A 24,288-nucleotide genomic window follows, 5' to 3' on the forward strand; every position below is an offset into this window, starting at 1 on the left:
AAACATTGACTAAGTGCTTCTGTTCGATCCATTTAATAAAGCATTCACCCTCGAGCAGAAGTCAGCAACAAACCTGTCTATTCTGCTCTCACTGCACTAGCAGTCTGGAACTTGCAGTCACAGCGGAAGTCAAATGCGGGGTAAGAAATGCACATCAAATCGGGTCAGGCCAGACTATTCAGTATATTCACAAGGTTGTGTGATCATCACCACCATTTAATTCTAGAACGTTTTCATTACCCCAAAAAGAAGTCCTATACCTGTTCAGCCATCTCCCATTCCCCACTAGACAACCCTAGGCGACCACTAACTTACTTTCTGTCTCTATGGATTTCCCCATCCTGGGTATTTCATGTACATGGATCACACCATACTTGGCCTTTGTGCCCAGCTCCTTCCACTTCGCATGTTTTCAAGGCCCACCCGTGCTGTAGCACATTATCAGCAGTCCACCCCTTCTATGGCCATTATGTGGATTATACCGCATTTTATTCACCCGTCAGCTGATACATGGGCTGTTTCCACTTTCAGCATTATTATGAATAATGCTAAGAACATTCATGTACACATTTTTGTGTGAACATGTTTTCAATTCTCTTGGATATATACCTAGAATTAAAATTGCCAGTAACTCTGTTTAACTTTCTGAGGAACTGCCGAAGTATTTTCTGTGGGCTGCCCCATTTTACCTTCCACCAGCAATGCACGTGAGTTCTAGCCTTTCCACATCCTGGCAAGGACTCGTTATTTTCCATGTTCGTGAGAGCAGCCATTCTAGTGACTGTGAGGCAGCAGCTCACTGCGCCTCCCTCAAACGACCCAGGATGCTGAGCACCTTTCGTGTGTTCACTGGCCACTTGTACGTCTATTCCGATGCTTTCCCCATTTTAAAAGCTGAGTTGTCTTTTTATTGTTTATTTGTAAGAATTCTTCACTAGACCCTTACCAGATATGTGATTTGCAAATATTCTCCCCCATTCTGTGGGTTACCTTTTTACTTTCTTGATAATGTCCTTTGACATACAGAAGTTTTTATTTTTTTAATTTTTTGGTCACGCTGCACAGCATGTGGGATCTTAGTTCCCTGACCAGGGATCGAACCCATGGCCCCTGCATTGGAACTGTGGAGTCTTAACCACTGTACCGCCAGGGAAGTCCCAGAAGTTTAAAATTTTTTTTAGTATTTTATTTATTTGGCTGCGTCAGGTCTTAGTTACAGCATGCGGGCTTCCCTCTAGTTGTGGCGTGTGGGCTCAGTAGTTGCAGCATGCGGGCTTAGTTGCCCCACAGCATGTGGGATTTTAGTTCCCCGACCAGGGATTGAACCTGTGTCCCCTGCGTTGGAAGGCGGATTCTTAACCACTGGACCACGAGCAAAGTCCCAAGTTTTTAATTTCGATCAAGTCCAATTTATTTTTTCTTTGGTTGCTTATGCTTTAGGTGTCAATTCTAAGAAACTGTCACTTAATCCAAGGTCACAAAGATTTACATCTATGATCTCTCCTAATGGGTTCATAGTTTTAGCTCTTATGTTTAGGTCTTTGATCCATCTTAATTTTTCTACATGGTGTGAATAAGAAGTCCAACTTCATTCTTTTGCATAATAGTTACTCAGTTTTTCCCAACATCATTTGTTGAAAAGACTGTTCTCTCCTCCACTGCATTCTTTCTTTAATGTGCAATCATGATGGAAAGAAATATCACAGATCACATTCTGCTTCAAGACAAACTGAAACTGAACTGTGAATATTCTAAGTAATGACTTCCAAAAGTCAGCTTACTTCTATTAAATATTACCTTCCTCTCCACACTCATTAAAACGTTATAACCCATTCTGTACAGTGCCTTTTCCTTTGCCTGGTTTAAGGACATGTCTGAAAATCTAGTAGAGAGAAATACAACCTAGCTATAATAAAACCATCGTGTCATCGAGGACTACCACAGAGACAACCACTGAGAAACTTCATCATTAGAAATCCAGAAAACAAAAACGGCAAATCCAAAATACATTTTTTAAGTTCCGTCCTTACCCTCAATTACACTGGTGGGGGGAGAAACAGAATGATCACATTGTATCACTGCTGTTACATACCTAAGAGATGTGTCCAGATGTTGCCTGTCTCAGTGTGTATTCTGAAAATGCTCTTAAAACAGGCCCGGAAAGAAGGCATCGGGGGCCGGTGTCCATGCAAGAGGAAGTCGTTATCCTTGAGCCAGTCGGGTAGCACATCATGAGGGATCACTCGCCACCGACCTTCCCAGACCTGGAAGAACATTAGCAAATACGTCGGAGTTTAATGTCTACTGAGCAATACTGACAGCTATCTCTTACCACACTGGCTGATAATGAGAAAAAATACCTTATCTTTAGAAAGACAAATAACATTCAAAGGTATAATGTCCTATATTCTGAGGTTTTAAAAACTTGACTGAGGAAAAACATTTTTTAAAGGCAGGGGATGGGGGGGCGGGGACAGGACTTTTCTTAGGAAAAGGGAAGAGCAAATGAAATGAAGTTATAGAAAATACCCAAAAAGAGTGCTTTCAAGCTCTGTTTCAATCTGGCTAAAGGTAGAGTGAGGGGGCTGAAGTCCCACCCATACAGACGCCCCACCCCTCCTTCATCCTCCACCACAGACTTTACCTCTGAAAAATCCCTGTCGTGTTAAATAAGACCATTTTTGTACTTAATATCCCTGTTGGTGAAAGAAGAACCTAGAATCACACTTATGTACCTTCTGCTAAAGTCTCTCCCTCTCCCTTACTCTTTCTCTTCCCATCACAGCAAATACGGCAAGTGGAGAAGAGCACAGGTGTCAGAAAACCTTGGATCTCTGCCATTAACCAGTTGAATGAGCTTTAATTAATGACAGAATCCTCAAGCCTCAGCGTCTGCATTCATAAAACAAGGACACGAGTGCTTCGATCACTTGGTGAGGGAGCTGTGAGGATCACAGGAAATGACCCAAAGCACTTCATAAATGAGGCGGCAAACCCCAGCATCCCCGCCAAAGGTGATGTGCAGTCCTGCCTGTCCCCGCAGGCTGCCACCTGAGAGCTGATGACCAACGCTGCGGAGCCGGCAAAGGGGCTCAGCCCTCCTGCCCTCCAGGTCCCCCTTTCCTCGCCGTCAGGCCCCCATCAGACTCTAAAGGAAAGGGATCAGGAGTGTGGAAGCCCCTCCGAAAAAGTGTGTGTCTTCACTCTGCTCCTAATCATGTCTCTCAGCCCAGCGAGCTCACACCACAAAATCGCTTAAGCCTAAAATCTAACCTGCTTCTGCTGAGCCAAAAAGATGCAAGGAAGGATGCAGTAGCATGTCCACCTGTGGTTTCCACTCTGACATCGACACCCCTGTGGCCAGCAGCACGGCTGAACCCCACACCTGCCAGCCACCATGCTCACCCTTTCCCTCCACAAGAGTCTGCTGTCCTCTGCTCCCCCTAATCCTTCCTTAGGGGTGTTTTCAGAGAACTGATCCTCTGTGGAACTCCAAAGGGAGTGGGCACAAACAACTGAAGAATAGCAGTGACACTCTTCACACTCAAACTTACTCTCCCTTCTCTCCCTACCCTCCCCGCTGGCCCTTTCACCTTCCAACTCAAAACCTGAGGCCTGGGCTAATCTGGCCATTCCCTGCTTGCTCCTAACATACAACAAAATAAAATAATTTGTTACAAGATGCTGCTACTCTGTTTTATTTTGGGAGAATTTTATTTTCTAAGATAGAAATCAATCCTCACCTCCCTCAAGGCAGTTCACAACATGGAAACAGCTCTGCTGTGATCATATGAAAAGTGCTACTGTGTCATCCACCACACAGCCAAAATAGTCCAAAAGAATGCCGAGTTTCTTACATGCTTACACTGTCAGAGCGACCTTCCCCATTGTTTCTAAACAAACATTCTGGTGTCTAAAGACTGGGCCAAGGAGCTGTGCTTTCATAATTATACTGTATTAGTGTCATTTTCAGACACTGCACCCACGTGGCTCAACTTGCAGTGTAGCCAAACACCAACCCAAACAGGTATTCTCTTTCCCCTCCTGGGGAAGAATAAGGTCACAGCTTAGTCAAAGACACATCTATTTATAAGCTTGACAAGGACAATGCCTAAATCAAACATCTCAGCAGTGGTCCACTAGGTTTGTGTTAGACCATATAATGCACAAAACTTAATTTACAAAAGTGACCCACAGAACACCTCCGATCCCACATGACGATGCTCGTAAACAGCATCTACTGAAGGCTGGGAAAGAGACACCAAGATCAAGCTTGGATGCTCCGTAAGCCTAAATGGTCTTGTTCCCTATCCCTACAAGAAAAGCTTTCCCCAAAGGGAAAGTACCTGGACCAGCAAGGTGACAGGACACTTCATTCTAAACTGTCTACTTGCTTCCAATCCAAGAAAGAACCCTGTGTCATTAGGTTTATCAAGGACGGTCTGGTGCTGGGCCACAGTGTGTGGGGCGACCCAGGAAGCCTCTCCCTCTGATCACAGACACACTGCTAGCGGATGATAAGGGGCTGGTAATAATCACTACTTTTCCTTCAGTAAATTATAGTCTGTAGCAAAAAAGTGCCCATTTATTCACCCATTAGCTTTTAAACTGGAAAGTTTTATCTGCTTTATTCTCTACTCTTGGTTCAGAAGGGAGAACAAAAAGACAGTCAAGTTAGCTACAGGACCCCACGGATCCATTAATATAAAAGTCCCTCATGGCCGGACACTGAATATTGAACTTTGAGATTTAACACCAAACTTGCTTTTTGAAAAACAAAATATATCTTTTGTATCCTTTTGTGTCGATTCTCCAGAGACACTGATTACTAGAATGGGTCTATTGTTTTGCTTGGCTTTTTCTTCACCAGTTTTCAAACAATGATGCAAATTTCCGAGGCTCTGAAAGTAGATCCGTAAATGTTTAGACACTCCTCCCCCTCCCCCCCTCCCCCCACCCCCCAATCCTCTGTCTTGGAAGAGATGTCTATATCCAGATTATAACATTCTCTTCTCAGCTCTGGTCCAAAGTATAGGACTCTAAGTCAACTGGCCCCAATTATTTCTAGAATCATTATGAATGTAGGAAAACCTAAATTTAGTTTTCAGGATCTACGACTACACGCATAAAAAGTCTTGGTTTCATAAAACTCATGAAAAAGCTAAGTGTCAGAAAAATTTTTCTCTAAATGATCAAGAGTCCTTCAAAAATGTTTAATAAATGAATTTACACACACACACACACTGAATTGTGTTGACCTGAGGTCATACCTGCCAGGGCTCCTACGGAATGGACCGAGCGGCTATACCCGTACCAGGGTCCCTGACCATTTTCTCTAAACAAGCAACCCCAATTCCAGTTACCATTTTAGGGGGGAAAAAATCCCCACATGGATCCTAATGAATCAGAAAACATACCAGCTACACTGAAGATACTAGACGTGTGTGAAAACTGGGCAATTCCTATGTGAAGACGAGTCTGATTAGCCACACGGTCCCTAAGAAGAGCAGCACACTCGCTATCACAGCGGAACAGATTCAAGGCACTTGGAGATGGCACTCCAGCATCTCCAGGCATCGAACCCCCCCAACTTTTTCATTCTGTCTTGTCTAAATGGTCAACAAGACATCTACTCTGTGAACCTATGTTCAGGAAAGCCTTGCTTCCCAGCTGGATAATGTAGTGCTATCAAACCTTTATCACGGCTGTGCAGGCAAACAGAACCTGTGCCTTGAACAGGGTTAAAGTCTTGACACTGCTTCTGCCCCCCACACCACCACACGCCTCTCTCCTTAAAGTTTCCTGTTTGGGAAGGACTAAACATACAGCACGGAAACAACAAGAAAGGGCCACCTTACCTTGCACACAAACTCTTCCATTCTCTCCATGGCGTGGTGGGCTTGTAAGAGGGGGGACATGCCCATAAACCCCTCGTCCTCCTGAGACGCTCCATCATCGCACCGACGTTCCTCCAAGCTCTGCAAGGCAATCACAGAAACAGTCAGGGACAGAGACCAGGAGCCAAAGGAACCAAACAATACCTTTTCCTTGAAGAATTACAATGAAATTCTCTCAAGGTCAAAACAAGGCTCAGACAAGTAACAATATAGGAAGCAAGGTCTGTTTATTATAGAATGGTTATGAGTACTGAAAATGAACAAGAGGTGCCTGATTCTTCTCTGACAGACAACTGAACTATGGCAGCAGCATTCCTATTCAAGGAGTAGCCTTGAATGCTTTTTTATTTTAAGAATTATACCCATAGACCATATAATACTATTACACATATAAAGTTGAGAGATTATTGAGGGGAAATCTCCAAGAATCCCACCTGGCACGTGTAAAATAAATACAATGTGGTAAGTGCTCTAGGGGAAAAGAAAGAAAGGAGGAAAAAAACTACATTTACCAAATTCTTAAAATACACTGAGCACAAAGAAAAGGCCATCTAACTTAATCCTGACAACCACCTTACTAGAATAGTATTCTTATCAAAACATATAAAGAACATTAGGCAAAGAGGTTAAGTAAGTGGCCCAAGGTTAAAACTAACAAAGTGGAAAAGTAAAAAAGACGAAACCCATCGTCTTTCCACACAGGTGAGGAAATGATCACTGTGTCTGGGGAAATGCAGGAAGACGTGACAGCCTGCAGTCTCCAGGTCAAGGTGCCTGCTGGTTTAGACAAAAGGAAGTTGTAAGAAGGGCAACGGACTAGAACTCAGGAGATGCCAGGAGTAAGCCTGGTTTAACCGCTAACGTCGATGGTTTTCTAGACAGGTCTCTCAACCTTTCTGAGCCTCAATTTTTCTCATTTCCATCTAAAAGGAAAAGTTTAAATCTCTCCAGTCTTCTCCATTCTCTAAAATTTGGTGGTTCTGTCACTCAGTGAATAATGACACCACAGGAAAGTACTTCCTAAGCTAAGTGTCTGCCAGGTGAACAGCACTGCCCCCATAACTGCATGAGGGGGTGAACTGCAATCAGAAAACTAACCGGGGACGCTGAGCACACGGAGCTCATCTACCACAAAACGTGAATTTGAACATGTTTCTAAAGAAATCCTAAGATTTTACTTTCTTCACTTTTCAAGATAACTAGAGGCTATTAGGCAGCATGTGAGACATGCTATGCACCCAATCTCAATTTTTTTTAAATTATGTTCGCCAAGAAAACCATCTTGAATCTGCTTCTCTAGTATTCTCACCAAGAAAACACCCTCCCCTTCTCTACTTACCTAAAACTTACCTTCCTGCCCCTCCATGCCAGCCCATCACCATCATGTTCCTGTTTAAACCTCTTAACTACTCTCGCATAGTGTTTCTCTACCTTTCCTTCAAGAAGGTTCCATGTTTCCCTCCCACACCCCTCCACAGCCCCTCTACCTTTCCAGGAACATTTTTTAGATTGCTTCCCCCAATCCTGTGAAATTTCAATAACACAGATATTAACACAGCCGTCTGGAGGGCTACAAACCATTGTAACATTTCAATGTGTTTCACTCCCTGCAAACAAGAAGCCATTTTCACCAGAAAATGTAGGCGCCACCTAACCCATCACACGCCTCCTCTTCTGAATTTCTTCAGCACTTCAGGTCCAGACTGCTCACTTGACAACTGATGTACAGCTCCTGTTCACTGCCTTACACTGTTTTAGTTCGTATTTGACAGAATGTTGCTTTTTCACAGTAACGCTTCCTAAACTAGATTTTAAGTGTATGTTTGTCTTCTTCCATTGCTCCCAGAACAGCTGTGCCAATATTTTATATACTTACAAAGTTGCTAGATTAATTAATGCTTTAAAAGATTTAAGGATTGTGCCTTATTAAACAAAATAAAAGTGATAAAATTCCATTAAATCATCAATTATATGAAAACTGAAAATAGACAACAGCTTGAAATGATTAGCGGACTGATTTTTTTAAGTATAAAATGTAAACTTATATAAAACATAAAATAGGTCCAATATTTATGCATGTTTAACATGTAGTTCATTCTTCACAAAGAGAAACAGAAACATGGATTCAATCTTGATTCTCAGACAAATAAATCATGCCAGCAGTTTCCAATAAAACTACAAATAAGCACGCAGAACACAGTTAAATGTTTCCTGTACTATCAAAAGTAAAACCTGACTAAGTTGCAGGCAGTCTGCGATACCAACGGGGTCAAGTGCACTTGGATCCATGGAGGACCACTGACAGGGAAAGGCAAGGCAGCCTCACTGGCAGAAGCGAAGGCACTTCACATAGGTGACCTTTACTACAGACTGAGGAAAGGAAAATGAGGAGAGGGCACCTCTCTGGGTGGGCACCCACCACTGTCCACGTCTACAGGAAAGAGAGATGAACTCATCAACTTCCCATAGCAGGGAGGAGGAGAACAATGGCACTGCTATGGGGGAGGACAGCTTTGATTCTCAGCAGTGCTTAACACATGTTTATTACAAGAAAACAGAAAACATTGAGGATGCAAGATGTATGGTCTCAGTTGAACACCGAACAGAGGAAAAAACTGTTTATTCACTTAAACTGTTTTTAGGAAAAGTTGGCTTGCCAATGGATAAAAGTGACTCTGAAGCCAGATAAACCTTGACTAATGATAAATTGTGTGATCTTTGACAAAATTATATACAATCTCAATAAGCATCAGTTTCCTCATCTGCAAAATGATTTTAACAACACTGTACTACACTGCACATCTGTTTAAGGAACAAAGATAATGAATAAAAGAAACTATCCCAGGGCCTAGGACTCCGGCAATAAATAAGTGATGGTCTTTCTCATGATGATGGGCTACGTACTGAGCACACTGAAGTAGGTGCCACAGCCTAGTGGGGAAGGCACCCCTGTAAGTAAAACAAACAAACAACAAAAAAACCATAGCAATGAGCTAGTCTATAGCATGGACAAGGTCTGATGCAAACAGAAAAGAGAGAAGTTAACTCTGGCACTGCTAGAAAGTTTTCCAGAAAGGTAACATCTGAGGCAAGCCCTGGAAAATGCATTAAGAGTTCACCAGTCAGACATGACAGGGAAAGGTAACAGCCCGAATCCAAAAACACAGAGGGAAGAAAAAGCTCCATAGAAAGAGCACAGAGTTTAGCACAGCTGTGGCAACAAAGCAAACGTGATGTGAGGCCAAAGGAGGTGAGTAAGGAAACAATCCAAATGCCTGTGGATGAGGGAAGAGACCCAGCCTAGCTAACAACAGAATACTAGTCAGTCATAAAAAGGAATGAAGAGTGGATACAGAAGATGTGGTGCATATATACAATGGAATATTACTCAGCCATTAAAAAGAATGAAATAATGCCATCTGCAGCAACATGGATGGACCTTGAGATTGTCATACTGAGTGAAATAAGTCAGACAAAGAGAAATATCGTATGCTCACATGCAGAATCTAAAAAAAAAAATGATACAAATGAACTTATTTACAAAACAGAAACAGACTCACAGACTTAGAGAACAAACTTATGGTTACAGTGTGGGGTGATAGTTAGGGAGTTTGGGATTGACATATACACACGGCTATATTTAAAATGGATAACCAACAGGGACCTACTGTACAGCACAGGGAACTCTACTCAATATTCTGTAACAACCTAACTGGGAAAAGAGTTTGAAAAAGAATAGATACATGTATATGTATAATTGAATCACTTCCTTGTACACCTGAAACTAACACATTGTTAATCAACGATACTCCAACATAAAATAAAAAGTTAACCAAAAAAAAAAGGAATGAAGTTCTGGCGCAGGCCACCACAGGGATAAACTTTGAGAACACCACGCTCAGTGAAATGCACCCCACACAACAATTCCATTTACATGAAATACCTAGAATAACCAAATTCACAGAGACAGAAAGTAAATTAGAGGTTCCCAAACACTGGGCTGGGGGGAGGAAGGAATGAAGAGTTACTCCTTAAGTCTTTCTGGGGTGATGAAAAACTTTGGAAGTAACAGTAATGGTTGCACAACATTGTGAATACGATTAGTGTCACTGAACTATATACTTTAAAGGGGTCAGAATGGCAAATTTTACATTATAAATTTTGCCATAATAAAAAATTTTTAAAGAAGGTAAAGACATACAATGTAGCTTTATTAATAATAGTGAAAAACCAGAAATAACCCAATTGTCTAACAATAAGAAACTGGATAAACAGGTGTGATAGATTTATATAACAGAATACTCTTCCGTAATAAAGAACTGACACAAAACAATATGGGTGAGTAGCAGAAACATGCCAAGTGAAAGAAGCCATTATTAAGACAGTGTGTATCACATGATTCCATTTGTATCAACGTCAGCAACAAGCAAAACAAATCTACTGTGGTAGGAGTCACAATAATGGCAACCACTGGGAATGGGGGTGAGGGAGGGGTTACTGACTGGAAGGGCATAAAGGGAAGTTTCTGAATGATGGAAATAATCTGAATCTTGATCTGCGTGGTCGTCACACATATGTAGTGTCACTGTGCTATATATCTAAGATTTGGGCATTTTAAACACATTTTAATGTGTTTAAATTACCCCATAATACAATGTTTGTGTAAATCATACCTCAATAAAATGCTTAAAAATAAAAAAAAATAAAAAAACGGAGGGAGAGGAATGGAGGTGGAGTTCGGTAGGAACCAGCTCCTTAAAAGCTTCTGATGCTCCTGGGCTTCAGGCTTTACCCTGCAGGCAGGGCTGAGCATTTAATGGATATGAGAGCAGGGCAAGCTGAGCACTAGACTTGCATTTGGAAACTATCACTTTGGCAACAGAGAGAAGGTCTGGCTGAAGAAGGGAAACAGGAAAGGAGAGAAATAAATTAAGAAAATACTTTAAAAGTCCAAAGCAGGTTGATCTCAGCTAGGGGGAATTTTACCCCCCCCCCTCCTCCCAGAGGACATCTGGCAATAACTGGATTCACTTTTACATGTCACAAGTGGTGGGAATGCTACTGGCATCCAGTAGGTAGGGGCCAGGATACTGTTAAACATCCTACAATGGCAAAATGTCACCAGGGAGTGAGAAACTCTGATCTAAAGAAATAATGAGAGGGTCTATACACCTCAAATTATGTATGTCACAGTTCAATACTGTGTTCACATCAGAAAAAAAAAAAAACTTATCAGATTCTTCTCTGTGAAAGATGCTAATAAGTGAGCTACTTACTAATAAGTGGTTACTAGTGCCGGGGCTAAATGGTAAGCATTCATTCAAAAAACTCAAGAAGTATTCACTGAGCGGCTACCACTTTAGAGATGAGAAACCTGAGGTTAAATGATGTGTTCAAGGTAACACACCTAGAGTCAGAAATTCAACTCAGGTCCACAGAGTTCCTGCTCTATTCATTCCCCTCACACAGTTTTCTAGTTATGAAACGGCCTGTTTCTGTGGGTAACAGACATTGGGCCAAAAGGCCACGACACATACAGACAGCCCTCGTTCCACATGGTAGCTCAGGATGTACAAACTGTGCAAGCCAAAATCACGTTTGGCAATCTTAATGACCAGTGGGGACTATTGCATGACCTGAACAAAATGCTGTCAAAACATTAAAATCTCTGTCAGTTTTACATGTACAAAGAAACAGACTAGTGAAAACCAGTATTTATTTAGCATGCTATATTTTAGAACAGAAACACTGAGAATTAACTGTTTATTGGTTAAAAAAAGTTACCAAGAGTGATGTGAGCAGTGTGTGCCTTCTTGTTTAACTTATAACACACAGTGAGCATATTCTCTATGCCTTGGCAAACTGTCGTACTTTCTAAGTTTGGATCAGGGTTTCAACGTTTTATTCTTTGCACTTTCAAAGTCATGAACCATCCTTAGGCACTCCTTTCATCTGACCTTTCTGCCTGCCACTGGCCATCCACATCCTCTGTCACACGATACTCCTTTATGGCGACAAGCCTGCCCTCGCTAAGATCCTCTGGCTGCAGATCTAGAATCTCTTTAAGTGGCGGCAGGCAGTGCCAACATTCCCACAGTCAGCTATTGCTTCTCTAACTCCTATTTATGTTTGACTTGATTTTCACGTTCGCCGTTATCACGTTCATTTCTTTGCTTCACTCTTATCTTTGTCAGCCTCTTCCCTCTTTTGATTATCCATTTTTATAAAGGGTCGCATGGGTTTATCACTGGGAAGCAACACACTTTGCTGTCTCATGGATTAAGTGAGTAACAGATGTACACTGACCAGTCACTGACAGACTTTCAAAGAAGTCATCAATACAATGAACATCTACTATTTGCACCATCATCTGTGGACTGGAGAGACAGCAGAGAGTTGGTACTTTAAGAATTACTGACAGTAAATAAACCACAGTAACTAAAATCTGAACCATACTGTGGAGGGACTGATATTATTTAAAGAACGCATGGTAGCTGAAACTCATGCATGCTGGAAACTCGCAGAGCATCAGGGCTGCCTGTATGCATTTCTCTTCTCATCTTTTACAACTGCCCTTCTATCCAAAATGGTGCTTCTAAAGAGCTAACCTCAATTCAAAGAACGCGATCCTGTATGTAAGGCAAGAATTTCACTGTACATTACATTACTAAGATATGTAGCTTCATCCAGGTTTTTTTTGGGGGGGGGGATCAGTTTTTTATTAATAAATACCACCAACGGTAATATTTCCACCTCCCATGGTCCAGTGTATGTGTTATGAAGCAGAATGTGGTCAGTGGTCAAATACACACCCCAGTAAAGATAAATACTTCCACCCATCCCAACATGTCAGCAAGATTTCTGAATTTTTATAAAAGAACATTTCCTTCAGAAGAGCAAAGTATTAATAAGTCTGCTGATCTACCAAACATTATCCCCACTTCTCACCCTAATATAACAGAATACTCACCAACATGTCTTCAAAAAACAAATGTCTAAAACACGACCATAAATAGTTATTTGTTGTGTTCAAGCATTTGTTAGCAAGTTATTTGTTGCTAATTAGGGATCTACACAGAGTGGGTGGTGGTAAATAGTTCCCCTGGTTAAACAGAGGTTAACATGTAGGAATTAAGTGGTAGAGTCAAGCAGTGGCTAGAACACAAGACAAAAGTGTTTTCTCCAGGGCACACGGGCAAGTTTATAGCTCTGCCAATAATGACGGTTTGGAAAGTCTGTGCTGAGCACTATATATATAAAAATATCTGTCTTCCAATATTAACTCTAAAGAACTACCTTGTCATGAGTGGAAATTACTTTTAATTTCCCTTCTAGTAGCCACTAAACCACAGCACCCAAACTATCTGTTTCAATACTAAACTGCATCTATACTAAGATGATCACATACAAGGGTTAAACATTTGCTCTGTTCTGCTCCTGTTGTCATACCTCTAACTGTTATCAAAACAAGTTTTGAAGAGAAACAGGACATTGTAAATGATAATTAAAACCAAAGCTGCCTAAAATAAAGGCATAAACCTTAATTCTCTAAGGCTTTCTATGAATAAATCACTATATTTAAACTTAAAGAGAGGTCAATGCTCTGAAGTGAGTACAAAAACACTTTCAAATCTTCTCCTCCTACTATCTTCAGTGAAGTCCATCTGTGAGAAGAGTTAAAGTGGGTTATATCTCAAAACACAACAATATCCAACTCTGATGATCCGTACAAACTGCAACCTAAAATGTTAATTCTCTGGAGTGTATTTTACCTTTGGAAAGAGAGAACCAGAGTGATAAAGATGAAAGTCCTATATGGAAATAATTCATCAGTCTATTGCGCGTTTATCTGCTTTAGCCCAACTCAGTTCAACGGAGTAATTCAGTTTAATAAATATTAAGAGGCATTTTAAAAAGATGAGTAGGGCTTCCCTGGTGGCGCAGTGGTTGAGAGTCCGCCTGCCGATGCAGGGCACACGGGTTCGTGCCCCGGTCCGGAAGGATCCCACATGCCACGGAGCGGCTGGGCCCGTGAGCCACGGCCGCTGAGCCTGCTCGTCCGGAGCCTGTGCTCCGCAACGGGAGAGGCCACGGCAGTGAGAGGCCCGCGAACCGCAAAAAAAAAAATAAGAGTAAAATATAGGCTCTGTCTTCCACGGGCATACAATCTAATAAGGGGCTGAATTAGCTACATAAATGACTAAGAAATAAGGTACAGCCAGTTTAAAGACAGGGAGTGTGGAGCTCGGGAAAGGCTGCATGAGGAATAGAATTTTGGAAAGACGAAATAAAAGAACTGTCAAGAGGGAAAAGCAAAAGTACCATTTTGAAGAAAAGAGACTAGTTCAGTTCAGCTGAAACTTAGGGTGCATTTAGCGGAGTAGCAAGACATAAATTATATATTTAAATACTAGTTGAAGTCAGTAGACAAAGTGCCACAGAGATCTACGGTCATAACACTATCCACAATTAGAAGATAAAGGTCAAGGAAATGGTAAGATACCCAGGGGCCAGGACGGCAAAGTTTGATTAAAATGTATATGCCCTACAGAGGTCAGTGAGAACTGAGGCTTCTGCATTCACATAACTGTGAGGACTAAGATCTAAGGCCCCTACACAACATGACCTCATTTGTTCAGGAAACCCTTGCCCAGGAAGATTAAGGGTACAAACCAGTAGGTAGCTTTGCTGTTAGCTTTAGGAGCTTCTCAGAAATTCACTTAACATTAGACTGCTCAACCAGCTCCTTAGTATAATAAATTACTGAACTGGGCACACCTACTCACTTATCAAGTAAGAACTTGCTCACCAGACTTGCTCCAACTGTCCTAATCTATCACAAGCTCTGCGCAATGTTAATACGATCTTTGTATTGAAAGACCTGCTTTAAACCACGAGAAGTCAGACCGCAAACCCTACCCACAGCCAGCCATGGCCTCTCCTTCTAAAGCAAGACCGTTCAGAGTGATGCTCACTCTCACTGCAGTAAATAAGAAACTTCGCTTAGTCTGATCAACAGGTTATTTTTGTTTGTTTGCTTTTTTTATTAACCATTTTTTAAACTGAAGTACAGTTAATTTACAACGTTGTGTTAGTTTCAGGTGTACAGCAAAGTGATTCAGTTATAACATCAACAGGTTATTTTGATGGTCTTTTTGGAAAGTTGACAGGTTGAATCCAGCCTTAAATTTAGAAGTCTGCATGTGTAGTAAGGGCATTAGCAAGCTGATGTAGCTAACACACAAACACAGGGGTTAGTAGAAATTAAGGGGTCTTCAAAAAATGATAGCTGAAAGAGTAAGCACCGATGACTGCATCTCTGCTGTCGTCCAACAGAGGTACAACAGCCAGTCTATCTGAACACTCACTTTGGCCAGCCTAGCAACATACAGACTCAGCCTGTAAAGACTAGCTATCGCTATCAAAGATTGATGGGAAAGACCTTTAAAATCATCCAAGTTTTTTTTTTAATTCTCACAAAGCAGCTGTCTCTAATCTTAACTGAATTTCCTAAGTAGACCTCCTCAAGAAAAGAAAATGAAGTGACTGGCAGACGGGAGTCTAATTACAAGTTAGATTTCTTATGATAAACTAATAAACAGTGGCATTCTTATGAGTTTGGTTAAAGCAAATCAGTTCAAGTAAATAATTCCTAGGTTGAATGAATGAAGAGTTGGCTCCAGTCCCCGTTTATGAAGAAGAATTTGGAGCAGAGAAAAAGTAGGACAACCATAAAGGCTGCTCTCTTTATTCAACTTAATACCTTAAAAACTCAGAGATACGAAATAAAGTCATAAAACTAAAGATCAAGGGTAACCTGGTTTGAAATGCCTCTTTTGTGTTTTTATCTATAGATGGTTACAAAACACAAACTATAAAGTTCAGCAAATACAGTTAAAAGAGCTGATGCTTTAGAGCCAGAGGCCTAGAAGTAACGGTCTATCCACTTCAACCAGTACACAACACCACACATTTCAGAAAGAACTTTGGGGGGTGGAAGAACACTGGACTGGGAGGCTAAAGATCTGGATTTTAGGCCCCGATCGTCTAGGCTCACTTGCTAACAAACTGAAACCCTTGTACCTTTCACTCTAGCTATACCAGATGTTTTGCAGGTTCACACATCAATATACACCAATGTATACTCAAAACACGTTAGCTATTATCATTATTACTATTCCCTAAAAGCATCATGCTATTTCTTATTCTGAGTCTTCACATCTGCTATTCCCTTGGCCTGGAATATCTTTTAGTCCTTCAATAACCGAGTCAAGCCTTATCCAGTTCTGCTTATTACATTTCCACTTCCTTTTAGATAACCCCAGTCATAGAAAAAACAATCCTAAAATTCATATGGAATGACAAAGGACTCTGAATAGTCAAAATAGTCCTGAGAAAGAACAGCAAAGCTTGAGGCATCACACTTCCTGACTTAGAGACATATTACAAAGCTACAGTAATCAAAGCAGTATGGTACTGGCATAAAGACAGCCACCTAGACCAATGCAACAGAAGAGAGGGCACAGAAATAAACTCACACATATACAGATCTTCGGCAAGAGTGGCAAGACTACACAATGGGGAAATGATAGTCTCTTCAACAAATGGTGTTGGAAAAACTGGATATCCACATGCAAAAGAATGAAACTGGACCCTTAGCTTACACCATACACAAAAACGAATTCAAAATGACTTAACTAAAAATAAGTTAAATGTGGGAATTCCCTGGCAGTCCAGTGGTTAGGACTCCATGCTTTCACTGCCAAGGGCCGTGGTTTGATCTGGTCAGGGACCTAAGATCCCAAAAGCCATGCAGCACAGCCAAAAAAAAAAAGTTAAATGTGAGACCTGAAACTATAAATATACTAGAAGAAAATGTAGAGGAAAAGCTTCATGACATAGTCAATTTTAAAACATTTTCATCACCCCAAAAGAAACCCCATACCCATTAGCAGTGACTCTCCATTTCCCCATCCCCCCAGCACTTGACAACCACAAATCTACCTTCTGTCTCCATAGATTTGCCTATTCTAGACATTTCAAATAAACAGAATAATTAAATATGTCATCTTTGTGACTGGCTTCCTTCATTTAGCAGAATGTTTTCAAGGTTTATCCGTGTGGTAGTATGTAACAGTATTTCTTTTTTTTTTTTTTTTTGCCAAAAATATTCCATTTTATGGACATACCTCATTTAATATATCTATTCATCAAGTAAGTGATGGACATTTGAGTTGTTTGTACTTTTTGACTCATAAATAGTGCTGCTAGGAACATACATATAAAGTTTTGTTTTGATGTATATTTTTATTTCTCGGGTATAAACCTAAAAGTGGTATTGCTGGGTTATATGATAACTCTGTTTAACTTTTTGAAGAACTGATGACAGTTTTTCTAGAGCAGCTATACCATTTATATTACCCTCAGCATATATGAGGGTTCGCATCTTCATGAATGCTTCTTAACTGTCCCCCTTGCAAAAAAATTTTAACCATTCTTGTGCATATAAAGTGGTATCACATTGAGGTTTTGACTTGAGTTTCCTTAATGATTAAAGATGTTGAGCATTTCCTAAAAAAAAAAAGCTTCGTGACGCTGGGCATGAAGAAATATGACACCGATATCACAAAAAAAGCAAAATAAGAAAAATAGGACTATGTCATACCACAAACCTCCTGCATAGCAAAGAAGACAATTGAGAGTGAAAAGGTAACCTAAGGACAGGAGAAAACATCTGCAAACCATGGATCTGATAAGGGGTTAATATCCAAGATATATAAGGAACTCCTATAACTGAATAGCAAAAACCAAACAAACAAAAACAAACCCAACTTAAAAATGTGCAAAGGACTTGAACAGACATTTCTCTAAAAGACATATAAATGGCCAACAGGTATATGAAAAGGATGCTCAACATCACTAATCATCAGGGAAACACAAATCACAACTACAATGAGATACCACAGTCACATCTGTTAGGACAGACATTATCAAAAAAGAAAATAAAGTGTTGATGAGGATATGGAGAAATTAGAACCCCTGTACACTGCTGATGGGAATGTAAAATGGTTCAGCTACTATGGAAAGCAGTATGGAAGTTTCTAAAAAATTAAAAACAGAACTACCATATGACCCAGTAATCCCACTGCTGGATATTAATCCAAAAGAACTAAAAACAGTACCTTGAAAAGATATCTGCAGCATTATTCACAATAGCCAAGAGGTAGAAACAACCTAAACAACCATCAGTAGATGAATGGATAAAGACAGAGTGATATATACATATCAATAAACTACTACGCAGCCTTAAAATAAAGGCTTGTCTTATGCTACAACATGAACAGACGTTGAGGACACTGTGCTCAGTGAAACAAGACAGTCACAGAAGGACAAATACTACATGATTCCATTTATATGAGGTATCTAAAGTTGTCAAACTCATAGAAGCAGAAAGTAGGATGGTGGCTGCCGAGGGCTGGTGGGGTGGAGAAAATGGGGAGTTGCTATTCAATGGGTAGATGTTTCACTCACGCAAGATGGAAAAGCTCTAGAGATCTGCGGCACAACAAAGTGCATACAGTTAGCAATAACATATGTCATGTGTTTACTACAATAAAAAAGAAAAGATAACCCAGTCCTCATCCAAACCTAGCGACAGTTCTTACTGCTTTGATAACTGCTTAGGCCTAAGTAGCAATGGAGGGAAAGTCAAGTTGCTCAGCATGAATAGGGGAGTCTTAGCTGCTAGTACATGTTATTGTAAAACATCAACAAGAAAGCAAAGCCATAAGCAAGGAAGAAAGTTCTTACCCTAGCTATCTGTCAAACTTCTTTTAAAAGAGTAATGGTAGGGCTTCCCTGGTGGCACAGTGGTTGGGAGTCCACCTGCCTATGCAGGGGCCACAGGTTTGATCCCTGGTCCAGGAAGACCCCACATGCCACGGAGCAACCAAACCCATGCGCCACAACTGCTGAGCCTGCGAGCCACAACTACTGAAGCCCGTGTACCTGAAGCCCGTGCTCTGCAACAAGAGAGGCCACCGCGATGAGAGGCTCGCGCACCGCAGCGAGTAGCCCCTGCTTGCCGCAACTAGAGAAAGCCCGCGCGCAGCAACAAAGACCCAATGCAGCCAAAAATAAACAGATAAAATGAATGTAAAAAAAAAAAAAAAAGAGTAATGGTAGTTTGAAGGCCAAATTACACTATACTCATAGTAAGCAAATCTTGTTTTTAATCCTGCCCTGTATATGCGGGGGCACACGCACACACAGGGACACAAAAACAGTCTTTCAATGTAGCACAACTAGCCAAGAGTATGAAGCTGGCTTACAAAGTGTTACCAAGGGTAAAAGAAGAAATAACCTTAAATTTCCTGCCACAATAGCCTGTATTTCTACAGTGCTCTGGTGAAATTCTTATAAAAGACCTGAAAAGACAAGACAATCCTCTCGAGTTCCAACCAGCACCACTACTACCCACACAATAAGCTTATCTCTTACGATGGTAAAGATGCAGCTCCAAATAGAGGCTTTCAATATGTTTCTAACTACAACCCACAGTAAGAAATGTATATATTATTCATATCTATAAACACATACATATCTAAATAAAGTTAAACAATTTCATCAAATAACATAGTTTAAAGGTATATTACTACATATATGCACCTTAATATCTTTATTTGCGGTCTAATTAACACTGCTTGTAGTACCAAAATAAATTTCACAAACTACTAACGGGCATAACCTACAGTCTGAGAAACACTGTACTAGAAACACAACACTGAACGTGCTACACAATTGCAAGGTTCCAAAGCACATGGCAAAATGTCTATTAACAATGACACTGGGACCTGCTCACAGATATTTACACCTTTGCGCTCTTGGTATAGCTGCTTGAACCATTTAAAAGCTGCTCTTTTCTCTGCGAGGTAAAAGGAAAGATTAGATTATTTTCCCAGAATTCTACTGGCTCCCAAGGTATGCACTGGAGATAAACTCTATCTGAGAAGTAGTTCCAGCATGCAATTAGGATTTCTCCAAAAATATAAACGATAATGTCATTACTAAATCATGGCTGAATTATAAAGGATATATGGTAACTACAAAAACCCATTTCCTTTCTTAAATAAGATAGAGCAGCTTAAGTACGGTTTTACGTGTCAACAGAAAGGGCATAACTAATTCCTAGCTACCTTAAGAATAAGAGACTTCAAAATCTTACAAATGTGCTCAGGGTTCCTTTTCAAAACGCCATCTTCTCTCCAGCAGAGTCCCCGTACTCTTTCTTTTTAATATCCTTCCTCCAGCTACATTCCCATACATTTGTTTTACTTACCATCCTTCCACTTTAACTTACTTTTTTATGATGGGAAGAAAGGGCACATGCCTCTACAAGAGGCTCCAAATCTCCTTGGTGGTTGTCATCGTCACCTCCCCTTGTACCATCAAGTTGGTGCCCTTTTCTGAGCCTTATATCTGGCTCTGGAGTCCTGCTGTACTCCAGTCGGTTTTCTGCTGTCTCATTCATGGGATACCCACGCCTTTCTTACAAAGAGGTCTTTCTGTTCCTTCTTCTTGGGAGGATGGACTTTTAGGATAGTGAGTTGACCCTAAGGAGAGAAAGTTTTGGATTAACATATTTGAATGAGTGATGGGGGAAGACATATGTTGTATTATTTTACACTAAAACTAGAATTTTCTGCAAACATTAAGAATAAAATAATAATGTATTAAAAAAAACCCTACACTTGTTGATAAAGAGGACTGCCAAAATCTACTTTTAAATGAAAAAAGCAGGATATCAAAGACGACATGTATAATGTTCCCGCTTATACATTATAAGCGTATACAATCGTGAATACGTACACATGTGTACACAGGTACCTATTTATTTGAAATTGTGCTCTTGGTCCAGAGGCACACAGGGAAGAACCTAGGGTCTGTGGTGAGAAGGCTTACTCTTCATTTTGTTCTGCCTGCATTGTTTTTACCACATGCCATCTAATACTTTTTCAATTAAAAACAGACCTAACTGTAGAAAGAATATATGTGGAGTTTATGTACTACAACTAGGTTTTACATACCCAATCTCACTTAAATCATCACAATGACCCTTCAGGGTATTTTGAGTTCTACTTCACAGGTGAGGAAACCAAAATTCACCATACTTTTATGAACTAAGACAACGTCTCTGACTGCCATGGCACATATTATTGGTTATGTTTTGCATTTAAGTTGCTTAATGTCTGAAATTTAAGTATTTCTGAGCTGCTTTGAACTCCAAGTAGATTACTCTGGAAGGCAAGAGCACACTCCTATTATATCCCTGAGTTCCCAGAAAGTACTGCGCACATAAATGTTTAATGAACATGACAGATGATATTTAAATGTTCTTAAGTGGTAAAAACACATTCAGAGATCATCAATATTTCTCTAAACTGGATCACACAAGTTTCCTAGGAGTTCAATAATTTCAAGTCCTTGGCCCTCTACCTCATAACTTACAGGACAAAAGCTTATTTTAGAGATTTAAGTTACATATCCAAATAAGGTGATTATCACAGCCAATCCAACTAGAAAGACAAAAACAGGAAGAAGCCAAGGTACATGTTATGCTCATAAATCCCATGGGATTCAAAATTTTTACTGCGGCAGGGGAGGAGTGGGGCAACGTGGGAGGGTCTGGATAGCATGAAGAGAGGGTAAAACAGGCACTTAGTGTTCACATGTGGATACACAAGACTAAGAATTAGCCAACTGTTAGTTTCATATATCACCTGAGTTTGTTGTAGGAGTTCTCTCAAGTTTATAGAACAAGAACAAACACAGTCTTTAAGGATCACCAAATCTGGGCCTGTGCCCATCACATAAGGGCCTGAGCCAGCATATTCTAATAATGAGATTATAAGCTACGCTATTAATACCCAATGCTGACAGAGGAAACAATGCTAGTGATTTATATTTATTTACAAAGCTGTTTCACACCCACCATTTCACTTTGTTTCAGGGAAGAGGGAGCTAACATTTACTGTGGATTGACAAAGTTAAATTCTGTACCAGAGAATTTACAGATGGTATCTCACATAATTCTTACATATGGCCCTCTGAGGTATCTTATCCCCATTTTACAGATGTGGAAACTGAGGCTCAGAGATTAGGCAACTTATCCAAGGCCATTAATCTCTAAGAGTAGCTGGAACAATGAACTGTCCTGCTGTACTTGGATAAATGATTTTCTTGCTAAGAAGAATAAAAAATAGGGAAAGTATTCAGAACTAGGCTTTAACTTGCTCTGCTTCTTAACAGTAAAAGGAAGTGAGATGGGAGATGGAAAGTAAGACTTCAGAGTACCATTATTTGTTAACCAGAAAAGTTAATCTCTATTCTACTTCCTCAGAAATTTTTCGTTGGTCAGGATTCTAAGAATACTACGCTATATTACACAGAACTAAGATTAAAAAAGAAAGAGAAAAGAGGGCTTCCCTGGTGGCGCAGTGGTTGAGAGTCCGCCTGCCGATGCAGGGGACATGGGTTCGTGCCCCAGTCCGGGAAGATCCCACATGCCGCGGAGCGGCTGGGCCCGTGAGCCATGGCCGCTGACCCTGCGCGTCTGGAGCCTGTGCTCCGCAACGGGAGAGGCCACAGCAGTGAGAGGCCCAAGTACCGTCAAAAAAAAAGAGAGAAAAGAAAGGAATCCAATACAAACAGCTGGCAGGAAGGAACAAGTAACTGAGAGGTGCTCTGAATTTATCAATAGACATAGAAGTCCAACACAAATCCAATCGGATGCATTTTCAGCAAGTAGGGCAGATCTAAGGTCTTTTAAAATCTCTGAGTGGCCAGTGGGGATGAGGAAAGAAAGAAAATACTAATGTGAGTTTTTCAATTCCTACACCTCCTCTACAGGTTGCAAGGCCTCTTGCCCCCAATATCTAGATTAAATATACTTTTATTGAATGAATTATTATACCTGCAGTGTTTATTGGAAAAGAGACTCATTTTCTGTATAAAATTGCTTAACATGCACCCTATTACTTTTTTTTTTTTTGCGGTACGCGGGCCTCTCACTGTTGTGGCCTCCCTGCTGCGGAACACAGGCTCCGGACGCGCAGGCTCAGCAGCCATGGCTCACGGGCCCAGCCGCTCCGTGGCATGTGGGATCTTCCCGGACCGGGGCACGAACCCGTGTCCCCTGCATCGGCAGGCGGACTCTCAACCACTGCGCCACCAGGGAAGACCTCCTATTACTTTTTAAGAATGTTTTCACAAACTAATTTAAGTATTGGCATAAATAACATTTAAAATTTGCTAAGGCTTCTTCCCGGTAGACAGAGTCTGTTCTACAGATGATCAAATATGAAACTATGAAACAAAAGAAGTAAAATGGAAACTTGACCTCACACGTTCTAGGAGCAGACACACAGGCGTCACTAACTCTGCCCAAAAGCAATGGGGATTTGCCAAGCAGAGTAGAGGAAAGGTATTCTGTACAGAGAAAACAGCATATGCAAGGCAAGGACTCCAGGGTCTGTTCAGAAATCAGAGAACAGGGACAAGAAAGAACTCAGATGACACAGGCTTTTTGCTCAAGCAGCTGAGCGTATAGAGGATGCCATTCACTGATGATCCAGGAGAGAAGCAAATTCACAGCAGAAGAAGAATGAATTTGTTTTCAGAAACGGTGTCTGAAGTGAAAGAAATGTTCACTTGGCACCAGGAAACATAAATCTGGAATTCAGAAGAGAGAATGAGCTTGAAAACAGAACTACGGATTACTAGGAGTAAAAGTGATAATACTAGGGACTTCCCTGGTGGTGCAGTGGTTAAGAATCCGCCTGCCAGTGCAGGGGATACAGGTTCAAGCCCTGGTCCAGGAAGATCCCATATGCGGCGGAGCAACTAAGCCCGTGCACCACAGCTACTGAGCCTGCACTTTAGAGCCCGCAAGCCACAATTGCTGAAGCCCACACATCTAGACCCTGTGCTCCACAACAAGAGAAGCCACCGCAGTGAGAAGCCCGCGCACCGCAACGAAGAGTAGCCCCCGCTGGCTGGAACTAGAGAAAGCCCGCGCGCAGCAACGAAGACCCAACGCAGCCCAAAATAAATAAATTTATTTTTAAAAAAGGAAAGTGATATTAGCATAATAATAGTTAACAACACAGGACAAAATCCTTTGGAAAAAAAAAAGTTATACAAAGGACTGAGGAGGGATAAGGATCAAAGTAAAAAAAAACCCAGGAGAATACCAAATATTAGATGTTAAAGTCAGGACTGGACCCTCATCTGTTGACTCCCAGTCAAATGTACTCACACCAAGTTTCCTTCCCAGTGGGAAAGCAATGGAAAATTTAAAACTCACGCTTCTTAGACTTCACTTTCCCTTCAA

At 40.9% G+C, this 24,288-nt stretch overlaps 1 protein-coding gene across 1 annotated transcript in view; it reads right to left on the reverse strand.

Annotated features, from left to right (window-relative positions):
* The window catches only part of ADIPOR2 (adiponectin receptor 2), a 52,312-nt gene that overhangs the window by 9,699 nt on the left and 18,325 nt on the right, over positions 1 to 24,288 (reverse strand). Inside the window, exons 2-4 of the mRNA XM_082665287.1 lie at positions 20,257 to 20,509; positions 5,859 to 5,978; positions 2,093 to 2,264 (exon numbers count right to left, since the gene is read on the reverse strand). Of these exons, the coding sequence (XP_082521413.1) occupies positions 2,093 to 2,264; positions 5,859 to 5,978; positions 20,257 to 20,427 (463 nt within the window). The 5' untranslated portion in view covers positions 20,428 to 20,509. The remainder of the gene's footprint in view (positions 1 to 2,092; positions 2,265 to 5,858; positions 5,979 to 20,256; positions 20,510 to 24,288) is intronic.

Source organism: Grampus griseus (assembly GCF_964374135.1).
Source record: "Grampus griseus genome assembly, chromosome: 11".
Classification (NCBI taxonomy): Eukaryota; Metazoa; Chordata; class Mammalia; order Artiodactyla; family Delphinidae; genus Grampus; species Grampus griseus.